The following is a 12,314-nucleotide window of genomic DNA, read 5'->3' as shown; positions in this document are numbered from 1 at the left end:
CAGACTGTGAAATCCTGAAACAGCGTTTCGAGGAGTTACACAACTGTGAACCACCAGCAGACAAACTTGACTTTCATGTTGCGACCCCAAACCAGGATTCAGCTCCACCTACGCATGAGGAGATATGAAACATTTTATCACATCTCAAAAACAACAAAGCACCAGGGGAAGATGGTGTAATTGCCGACATGCTCACGATTGAAGGTGAACTCTTGACTGACAGACTGAAAACTATCATTGCAAATATATGGGAAAGTGGAGTCATACCAGCAGATTGGAAAACTGCTTTGATTCACTCTCTACACAAAAAGGGTGACAAGATTGATCCCAACGACTATCGAGTCATTTCACTCCTACCAGTTGCTTACAAAGTGCTCTCACATGTTCTTCTCACCAAATTAGAACAATGGACAGAATATACGATCAGTATCTGTTGAAGTCTGCTCAATTAATGAAGTAGTTTTGTTATCTACATCATATTATCTGCCAACATCGATCCTGCGCAGAACAGATCTGAAACCTGAAGATGATACTGCAACGCTGTCAGTCGAACAGCACAGTAGTCAGCTTCGTACATTTCAAGAAAGCATACGACTCAATTCATCGCACCAGTCTGTTCAATACACTTCGTGAATATGGTGTAAATAACAAAACTACTTCATTAATTGAGCAGACTTCAACAGACACAACCTCAAAGTAAAATTCATGGAAGAAGTTTCTGAACCTTTTCAAATTAGGGCAGGAGTGAGACAGGGTGATGGGTTGTCCCCACTCCTCTTTAATCTGATACTGGACAAGATTATCAAGACATGGGAAAAAGAAATACCTGGAATAAATATGGGAACAAAGAACAAACAAATCAACATAAAATGCCTTGCTTTTGCTGATGACCTAGCAATAGCTACACCATCGAGAAACTTCATGAGGTTGCCATCAAAACTGGTCTCCAAATTTCTTACGAGAAAATATAATTCATGGACTCCACTAGTTCAAACCTGAAACCACTCGCCACAAAATATGGTGACATCAAACAAGTTGAGAACTTCAAGTACTTGGGTGAAACGATCAGCAACACTGGCAATGAAAAGTAGCTCACAAAACACAAGCATAAAAATTATGTAAAGCTTATACAATGACCTGGAACAAATACAATAAGAAATTGCTATCCACCCAAGCCAAACTTCACCACTATCATACAGTCATTCTTCCGGAGGTGCTCTACGCAACTGAAACATAATCATTAACCATCAACATCAAGGACATTAAGAAAATGAAAAGGCAAATACTCAGGAAAATATTTGGACCCAAGATTCAAGGTGGTACCTCGATGTTCAAAAGCTCTGAAGAACTGTACTCAAGGACTGAATGTTTCACGTCAGTTGCACGGAAAAGATGATTGAAATTCTACAGACATTTAGCAAGAATGGACACCTCTAGAATTACCAAGAAAATATTCTTTATCATCAAAGGAACTCGCCAAACCAGGGCACGCTGGCTAACAGAAACCCAAAATGATCCCACGGAACTCAGTATTGACCCACTAGAAACCACATGGACTGCGTACAGACAGAAAATCAACTCTCATAAGTTCAAAACGAAAAACCTGAAGGAAAAGAATCTGAAATTGAAAAACGCACGGATACAAGACAGAATACAGGCCCATAGTGAAAGGATGAGGACATTTTGGGAAGAAAAGAAGAATAAGAAAGCTAAGGAGACCAGTGCTAACTAATGGTTCCACATGCTCCTTAGACTGTGAAATGAATAAATAATAAATATAATAAAAATATTATACAGTACTTGATGGTGAAACAAAATACATGAAACATCATGTGCATAAACACCATGCAAATGAAGATCAATTTTCAGTGTAGCTCCATCCGAAAGAAATATTTTTGAGATAACATATTATGGATTCACTTTTGATCAACATTGTGTGTGGGTCAATGTTATCACTACTGTGACTTGTTACACGTGAGGCATCAAGTTGGAGCCTGAATGACTACATCAAGACTGAAGATGCCCCCCTCTCCCCCTTTCCTGCTCCTCTCCATCGAGTGTGTGGGGGAAGACGACAACTTGACACAGCCAAGTTGACACAGAACCTGTCACAAAAGACCAGAAGACGACAGGAGTGACACTCAATGAAATATTCCATCTTTACAATGAGCTCACCCAACTGAAAAGAAGAAGATTTCCTCTGCTGATAGCTAAGGTTTTCTGGGATGAAAAAGGGATTATTCTTATCTTGTTGAGAATAAAATCCTAATTGTCAGTTACTTATGCCAGTCATCTTGAAAAAAGAGAACTGTCACTCATCATGACAATCCCCATGCTCAAAAAGGTGCTTTAGCAATGGGAAAACAGAAGAATTTGACGTAAGAATTGTTGGAACCTACACATGTGCACCAAATTCAGCATCCCCTTTACCGTCTACATTCAAGTAAATTTGTGGCCAAGATATATTTCAAGTCCAATGGAATGTTTATAACAGTCACACTATCCAGAATCACACCTCTGGGTTAGATTCTAATCACTGGAAAGAGGGTATAAAGGGCATGTATCTAGAAGTGTACTATGTCAAAAACTAAATGCATCACTGAGATAAGAAAGATGTTAAGTGAAGAAATTTTCTACCTTTTCTCTTTCACATAATGCTAGTTCCCTTATATACACTGATGAACCAAAACTTTAAGACCACCTCCTTAATAACATACTGATCCACACATTTTGAACACAATACACAAGTGATTCTTCACAGAATGGTTTTGACAAGTCCTTGCTAGATTTCCAGAGGTATGTGGCACCAGATGTCTACAACCAGGTTACACAATTTCCGTAAATTATGGGATGATGGTTTGTGAGTGTGGAGTTGCTGCCCATAGCATCTCAGATGTGTTCCATCATGTGTAGCTTAGTTGAATTTGGTGCCCAAGGCATCAACATGAGTTCACTATCATGCTGCTCAAACCATTGCAACACATTTCTGGCTTTGTGACACAGGCAGTTATCCTGCTGGAGCCTGCCTTTGTCATCGAGGAAGACATCAAGCATGCAGAGATAGAGGTGACTCGTAATAACAACACTGGCCAATAGAGAAAATGTAACTGGAATGAAATAAATATTTGTTAACTATGCTGACCATGCTGATAATGAAAATGACAATAAAAACTTGAATTAGCTCTTGTTCCTAATTTAAAGAGGAGTGCTATTAATTAAAATTATATTTTATTAGCATTCACGGTCAATCCCTTCCCATACAGGTTTCAAAATCCAGTTGATGGTAGACAGAGTGATGAAGTTTCTGGCAATAATAGCTATGTGTATTTTGTTGCTATTTTTAGCCTGGGCCCTTAGCAACAAGGAGAAGGGGAAGAGGACGAAGAAGAGAAAGGGAGGAGTGGAGCATGTTTCTTTTAAGCATAGTTTCAGTCTGTTACAAGCTGTGTTGTGTTTCCGCACTGCAATAAGAATGTATTACTGAAGTGTAATCATTGCATGTGGTTACTATAATTCATGTGATTGAATTTGCCTCACAAATGGGTAAGTAGTTCTGACAATTTCTGGTATATTTGTGGACAGACCACACTGCAATCACAAAGGAGGCCACTAATGCTATGTAAGAGGAAGGTGTACAGACTGTACTATTGCTATTAAATCGGGGTGCAGGACAAGCCCTGAGCTCCTCATGTATGTTGCGTTCGTGGCCAAATCATAAAAGATCTTCCACAGGTTTTGCAACACCCATCATCTGATGAGAACCATCAAACCAAGTAAATGATTGTTACTCCATTAACACAAGGTATTTCCTAGAAGGAACCGTCTTTCTTGACATATCCTAACATACCGCTGGCCATGAGACTACTGCCTCATGGAGACGGACTGGTCTGTTCCTGTCCCACCTGATTGTAATAGTGACGAGGGTGGTAGTGAAATTAATGCTACACCAACACCTTTAAAACCCAGTTCTTCAATTTTGTGTGTAATGATGAATGTACAGAGAGTCACAAAATAACACAATGTGACCTTAATGACCTAGAGAGAGATCTTGAACTGCTGAAAGATAAAGCTAAACTGTTTGTGTCTTACTTGGGCTACAATACAGCTACACCAAATTCTGTTGCTTCCTACGCCTCTGGGATAGCTGCACCAAAGCACTTTATTATAAAGAGACAAACTTGCCTAAGCATTGATCACTTGAACCAGCATCTCACAATCTTATGCATGAGGCATTTGTTAAAAGAAAGAACATAAGTCTCCAAGTTCTTCACATAAAATTGACCTAATGAAAAACTTCATTAAGGCCATGGACAAAACTGGGGAAGCATTTATCTATTTGCACAAGAAATTTCTACGTCTTAGTGAGGTGAAAATAAAAGAGGGAATTTTTGTCGGTTCCTGGATACACATACTGTGCAAATAAGAGCATTTCAACACCATCCTGACCGGTGATGAAAAGTTAGCTTGGGATGCCTTTGTCCAAATGTCAACAAACTTTCTAGGAAATAAGAGGGCAGAAAACTGAAAGGATCTTGTAGCAAATCTTCTGCACTGCTACGATAGACTGGGGTACAACATGTCCTTGAAGTCACATTCCCTAGATTCCCACTTGGACTTCTTTCCTCACAACTGTGGTGCTGTAACCTATGAGCATGAGAACATTTCTACCAGCAAATTTCAGACATGGAAAAGAGATGCCATGGAAAGTGGAGTGCATCAGTGTCAGCTGATTACTGCCGGGTGCTAATCAGGGAATCACCAACAGGCAAAGCGGTTGCGCCTTCTTTGACCTTCCTCCAAGGGATAGCACAAAAGCATAAGCTTATATAGGCAATAATGTAAAGTTATCATAACTTTGAAATAAGAGCTAAACTTATATTTTCAATAACATTTTCGATATCAGCATGCCTGAAAACATAAAGATTAGCTGTTTTCATGCCAGTTACGGAAAAAAGTGAAATTTTTTTGGCTAGTGTAATGTTCACATAGTCCATTGCTGTCACGATGCCTTTGCTTACTACCCTTAGTCCATTGCTGTCATGATGCCTTTGCTTACTACCACAAGCCCCATGGAAGCCCAGGTGAATGTTCTCTATAGCATGATGCCGCCCCCAAAAGACTGCATCTGCGGCGAGGTGCCCTTTTTTTTTTAAAAAAAAAAGCAGCAGCTATTTGTCCGGATGATGGCATATCAGGGCATGACCATCGACATGATGTAACAAAAATCGTGATTCAACCAATCAGGTGACTCATTTCTACTGATCAGGTCCAGGCTTGGTAATTCCATGTCCATTGCAAAGGCAACTGACAATGTTGCTGGACAACATGTGAACACGTATGGCTCGTCTGTGCGGAGTCCTATGTGAACAATGTGCACTGAATGGTGTGCACTTGCACTTACACTGGCTTTGTACTACGTCATTGTATTTGTCACAAATTATCACTTCTTCTGCTTTACACAGTAGCAAGCCTCTGACCACCTACTGCCAGTTTTACCATCTGACACCCACTTTCCATACATGCTCACAACAGTAGCATGCAAACAGCTAGTCAGCTTCACCATTTCTGAGATGTTTATTCCCAGGTTCCAGGTCAAAACACACTGCCCTTTGTCAAAGTCCCTTATCTTAGTGGATTTCCACATTTGAGACCCTTACTATCACTAGAATGATTCCCCACTCACTTCTGCTTCACTTATAGACTTTCCTTAACATGTCATGTGCCATCAAAACCACCAGGTGGTATTCAGTTTTGACTCATCAATGTGTATACTACCTTCTTGAGGCCACATATGCTTAGCAGCTGATGAAGTCACCTCTAGAATCTTATGTAAGAGGAAGCCGTTGTTGCAGTGTGGCCATGGCAATTTGAGAATATAATAGCCAAAAGTCACTGGCACGTGTAAATCACTGCCACTTGTTGTACAGATCTTCTGGATGTTAAGTCAGTGGTTACAAGTTGTGGTCATAGTCTATTAACAAAAAAAGGATGAAAATTCAATTGCCTGGCCACCTGCCTATATCTGACCAGCCTCCAGTCTGCCTACAGCTCTCAATTGCAGTTTTTTTTTTTTTTAAATCAAACTGTTCTACCATGCTGGCTATGTCTGTTGCCTTCTCTCAGTTTTACAACATCAATTGCTGTTCTATTCTGAAATATTTAGTTGCCTGTTTATATATAGACAACAAGAATATTACAGTGCAGTTGACTGGCACATGGTGTTTTTATCTAGGACTGCTGTAGAAACAACGAACTCAATTGTCATGTAAACTGCTTCATGGTTCCCATATTTATGATTACATTTTTGCCTTATCCATAGTATTTGGAAGCTAGTGCACATTAAAAACTATTCACTGGTTAAGAAAGAAATCAACTCTGATTTGGATATAAGCTGGCAGCCATCTGGCCATTGGGTTCCGTTATGATGGTAAAAGTTACCTACCATTCATTTCATGACTGACACTAAAATTATGAAGCTCTCAGTCAATACCACAGAATTATAAACAGCAAGTTCTATTAAATAAATGTAAACAAAAATATAAGGAGTGTTCAAATGAAAAGGCACGAAACCCTGTAACAACCAAACTGGTTGAAATTTCCATGTGTGGCTTTGGGATAACAAAGCGAGACATCTAAGGCCATGAATGTAGTGTGCAGCTTGTTTGCACATTTGTCACCTCCCCCTAAAAATTTCAAAGCTGTACCCTCAGCAGGCAAGGTGATGCTCACAGTCTTTTTTGACATACAAGGTCCGATACTCATTGAATTCCTTGAGCATGGCAAAACCATAAATAGTGACACGTACTGTGGGACACTTCGTACACCATGCAAGTCCATCAAGAGCAAATGGCCTGGGCTGCTCACCCTCCATGATGAAGTATGTCCACATGTCTCCGAGGTCACACAAAGTGTAATGGTTAAGTTGAAGTGGGAGCATCCGCCCTACAACCGGGACATGTTGCCCTGTGACTTCCATGTCTATGGTCCACCTAAAAAACCATCTCAAAGTGAAGGGCTTCAACACGGATGACAAATTGAAGAACACAATGGATGACTGACTTCTGTCACAGACACAGGTATTTTGGAAACATGGAATCCTCGTGAAACAGTGGGATAGTTGTGCTCAGGCCTGTGTTAATTACTTTTGAATAAAGACTTCAATTATAAACACAGTGCTGTTTCATACCTTTTCTTTTGAACACTCCTCATATAAACATAAAAAGTTTCCTCAATCATGAAAAGTACATTCCTTCTTCCCGGGTATTAAGACACCTGGTTAAGGTAATAATGACACCAAGGTCCAAATCATGACATTGTTCAAAATTTAGAGAACACAGAAAAATCTGTAATCACATAGCTATAATTTTCCATGCTAATTTTACACGGCAAAGCATGCTGAAGATCACATTTTGCAATATAAGTTAAACTATCATTTCAAAATATGAAGCAACATGTATGTGCCACATTCTATGACTGACACTGCAGTAAAAAAATATGAATCCACTATTCAATATTAAAGACGAACACTAAAACTAACAATGTACCTCCAATAAATTCCGGACATCCCATTTCTCTCTAACCATATTGTAATGAGCTTCTCCACCACGCACTCTGGTAGGTTCGCTATGGACAACTATCTTCTTTATTACAAATCCCATGCCCTTGAAGCCATCATTTTCTTGGCGGTCATGCCATGTTGTGTCATTGTAAATCTTATGAACTCTATCTATCAAGCTAATCTGGAAAAAAGAATCCCTGGTTGTTATAACTGCAACAAAAAAATTTATGATTTTCTACAACTGACTAATTCCATTAAATATTTTTTTAAATCCAGATATAAGCTCAATATATACATCACTTTGTTGGTATCACATTAAATATTTTTATAGCAACAACATGGAAAGGCTAGATTGCTGTTCATCACATTGAGGGGGCATAGAGTTGCTGACAGGCACAACAAAAGGGGATACTAGTATTCTTTTTTGTTGTGACTATCTGAAACTCAACGCCTCCTCCATGTGGTGAGTAGCGATCTACCCTTCCCATATTGTTGGTATTCCATCGTCTTTCAATACTATAAATATTCATATAACTGCCCATGCATGCCACAGCAAAATTATTCTGTAAAATACTGCTGTTTACTGTGTAAAATCTGTAGTTTTGTGGCTTAGTGGAAAGTGTCAGACTACTAATTTTTTGACACTAATTGCTTCTTTCACCTCTGCTTCTTTCATGTATGTAATAATGCAACTTTTGTAAAATGAAGAAACTGCACAATAGCTGCTGAATTGACAATCTTTTACTGCATAAACATCCAGTTTCAGAAAAATCATCGGTTTTTGGGATTTTTCTAGCTCCCCCCTTTTTACCCCTTTTGTTCCATGACCGCATTAGGGCGAGGATGACCTCATATGGTTAAGTGGTTTTATTTGTAAGTGATGTCCTGTTCTCTCTTATTTTATTTTAGAAATTTTAACTGACTTCTTTTAAAAAACTTGAGGATCATCTTCCATTGTTTTGTAACACAATATTTTAATTATTACAGTTTACACCAGATGGAACTTTAAGTATTTTGAAATACATCATGGATGCAATAAAAGATAGTTAATTCAGCAACTGTTGTGCAATTTCTTCATTCTACATAATTGACTTGCACAGTTATGGCTGCCCCACAAGAAGAACTCTTAGTAAATATGCAACATTACAGTGTGGTATGCATATCATGTGAAACAGGTCATTTTAGTCATTTCCACCCAAATTCACACTTTCATGGTGTGGTTGGTTGGAAAGGATAATATAATGTTGTACTGTCAACAATTATTAGTAATGCCATGTCTACGCGTAGTAATTTTGTGTTAAGTTTGTGCTAACATGACTGTGTGAGTTAGGTGTTTACTATACAACTTTGGTCTTGAATGGACACTGTCATGTGCTAACTCTATCACTATTTTTCATGATTTTTTTTTGTGCGAAACTTTAGATGCACATTAGCTATGTTACATTCAGGTCTAACAGAATATCAGATTACTTCCCTGTTAGAAGAAGATTCCTTCCCTGTTAGAAGATTCTGATCTGTGAGGCATACTTCCAGTGTTTACTGTAAATAATGTATCTTTCAGTGGTGAAAACCAGACTGTGAAAATGAGCATCATGAATCATCTTAAATTTAAGATGTCTTTGACAGAGCCTCATTTGATTTATCCAGACAGAAAGAGGAGGGCAGGAGAATGTGAGTCAGTGTTAGACGATGAGCTAGGTATCTCAAAAGAGGCAAACATATACGAACCTCATCCAAAACCAGGTCTGGACAATAAGTACGATGGGTATGATCACTGGCTCATAGTGGCTGATATTTTGTCACAACAAACTTGTCAATGGCAGAACCAATACAGAGTGCATAAAATGCAGCCAGTGCCTGCCATGCAAAGGGAAGGGACTGTTTCTACCAGTCTTCACCATGAATTTTTATTACAAAAGTTAAACAATGGAAAAGTCTGGATGGGATGGCAACAATACGAAAGGCTACATGTTATTCACCGCATACAAGGAGGCATTGAGTGGCAGACAGGCACGGTGGAAAAGATTGTTAGATAAAATTCAGCTATCGGTCTAAGTTCTTCAACAGAAGCAGACAACCCCTTGGCTCATGGTTCTTATCCATGCAATAGACTGATGCTACACATGTCCCTTGCATTCACCCACTACCACTTACTGCCATCCAGTCACAGGTGTCTCCTACCTCATCAAATGCACAATCACTGTGATCTACAAACTTAGTTGCAACCACTGTGCTGCGTTCTACACGGGCATGGCAATTAACATGCTGTCTGTCTGTCTGTACAAATGGCCACCGTCAATGGTCAGGAGACAGCTGGACCACCCAGTTGCTGAGCAAGCTGCGCAACACAAAGTGCTTGATTTCAATGATTGCTTCACATCCTGTGCCTTCTCTACTTCTCTCTCTACCCACTTGACCCTGCCTGCAACTCCAACCTCTCAGCACAGCCTACCAATGCTGCATCTAGCAGTTCACTGTCCTGTCCCCACCACATACCTGTATGCTCCCACATGCAGCACTGGCACTTTTCCCCACCTACACCTGCACTGCTCCCCACCCAGCACCTCTTTTGTACCCCAACTACTCACTCCAGCAAAGATTGCTGCTCATTTCATATGCATTTGCAGCTGGCCTCAGTGCCTGTAGATGACAGCAATCATGTGGCTGCAAGTTGCGCTTGTGTGAATGTGTATGAATTTTGTTTTCTGCGACTTTCGAAGGACTTAGTCCGATAGCTGAATTTTATCTAGCAGTCTTTTTCAATGTGCCTGTATGCCACTCAATGCCTCATCTATGTGGTGGGTAGCATCTATCCTTACATACTGTTTCTGTTACAAATGTTACAAATTTATGTGATTACTACATGCTTACGCCATAAAATATAAATTGTTAATTGTATAACATTTGGCTAGCATTTCTGTGAAATAAAAGTAAAATAAGAACAAGCTTTTATTCATTACTGATCTCAATAATATTAAATATGCTGCAGAAAGTTAGAGGACAACAGAGCTGAAATAAAATCTGACCCTCCACACTAATGTGCTAGCGATTTTTCCATTAAAGTTTCCATAAAAGAATATCTTGACTATATTTTTTCATCATCTAATATGACAAAATATTCAGAGAATTCAATGTAAAGCACATTTTTTTTAAAAAAAAAGGTCTTCAGAATGGGAAGGGCAACATATGATTGAGGAAAATAATTAAAAGGTTGGAGGAAGACAAGAGTTTATCATCTCCAACTGAATCATTTCTAATGGGGTGCAAGGTGTTCAGACCTGCAGGTCAACAACAGCTTTACCCTACATAATGTCTACAGATAACAGTGTATATCTTATTAATGGCCCCAGAATGTGTTCTTTACTGAAATGGCACAAATAAAGTTCAATTCTGGCATCTCATAATAATGAAGGGGATTAGATAATGTTAATACAGTTCTTCTGTATCATCTAACAAATATTTCTTAAACATAATTCACTCCTAAAATATGTACTTCTATGACTATATTAGTCTGTAAAAACAAACCAAATAATTTATTGTAGTCTTTGTATTACTGCCTCCCATTTCCTGATAAAAACGGTAATCTGCAACTAGAAGCAATGGACATCTTGTCTTTGTGGGTGTGTATTCGTATTGCTCAGCCTGGCGTTTGTATCTGACTACTACTTCTTCTTGCTCCTCATCTTCTTCATAATCATCGTCATCATGGCTATGTCCTGAAAGGAAAAAAAAAAGAAAAAAATTACTTTATGAAGATAATGAAGACATATTTAACTGAAGTAGGGAAAAAAATTTGCTCAAGATTTACAGCCAGTGAGTATTCCGTCAAATATACATTGAGCTTGTCAATGATATACTGACAACAAGACTTTCATATTAATTTTACCCCAGAAGTTTATGTGTACAATAATTCTATAGATTCCCAAAGAAATTAAGACAGGTGTTTAACTGCATTGCAAGTCACATAAAATTTGATTCTTTTGATCACAGTCTGAATCACGAAAAAATATTTACTTTCATGTCATAACTTTCTTCAGCTGATGAGACACGTGTGAATAAATTCTGATAAGTGTGTAAGACCGCAGAGATTTTTCCATGGGAAGGCAGGATTCTAAAATCAACATTTTCAATACAACTGAGTCGGTGAGTTTAAAAACGTGTCATACTAAATTTTACATGACACACAAAACTGATAGTTATCCACAAAGTATTTTTTGGGGGTAGATTAGTTTGTACCTAATACATACTTCACACTGAACATATTTTTACATTATTACAATCACTATACATTAAAAATCACCTTTTTTTAACTTGATGATTTAGAATTACATTCTATAAAAATGCATACATCAAGATGATACAGTGTTTTTGTTTTAAATTATATTATCACATTATTAAATCCAGCATATACCTTACCTAATAGTCAACAAGTTAGGAAATAAAGATATGAAACCTTTATAAAAGATATTTAATAATAATGTTACACTGACAATGAAAATAAAAAATCTGTGATAGAGAAAAAGCATTAGAACTGAAAATACTGTGTAAGATATCATCAAATATAACTAACCAAAAATTGCCATTGACTCATTCACATTGGAAAAAAAAAAAAAACAACTTTGATGTTTATAGGCAACAAGTTCAACAGAAATAGAGCACAATCTCAAATCTGGATAAGAAGTTGGCCATGGTCTTGTCAAATTTTAACATCAAATATAAGAAATATCCATTGCCAGTATTTGGCTAGCAAGAGAAC

At 38.2% G+C, this 12,314-nt stretch overlaps 1 protein-coding gene across 1 annotated transcript in view; it reads right to left on the bottom strand.

Moving 5' to 3' along the window:
• LOC124795095 (ADAM 17-like protease) overlaps positions 1 to 12,314 on the bottom strand; it is a 124,013-nt gene that overhangs the window by 28,270 nt on the left and 83,429 nt on the right. The window contains exons 6-7 of the mRNA XM_047258928.1: positions 11,084 to 11,274; positions 7,545 to 7,739 (exon numbers count right to left, since the gene is read on the bottom strand). Coding sequence (XP_047114884.1) covers positions 7,545 to 7,739; positions 11,084 to 11,274 — 386 coding nt within the window. The remainder of the gene's footprint in view (positions 1 to 7,544; positions 7,740 to 11,083; positions 11,275 to 12,314) is intronic.

This window comes from Schistocerca piceifrons, chromosome 4 (assembly GCF_021461385.2).
Source record: "Schistocerca piceifrons isolate TAMUIC-IGC-003096 chromosome 4, iqSchPice1.1, whole genome shotgun sequence".
Lineage (NCBI taxonomy): Eukaryota > Metazoa > Arthropoda > Insecta > Orthoptera > Acrididae > Schistocerca > Schistocerca piceifrons.
The sequence above is the reverse complement of the archived record's forward strand: the minus strand, read 5'-3'. Positions and strand labels throughout refer to the sequence as shown.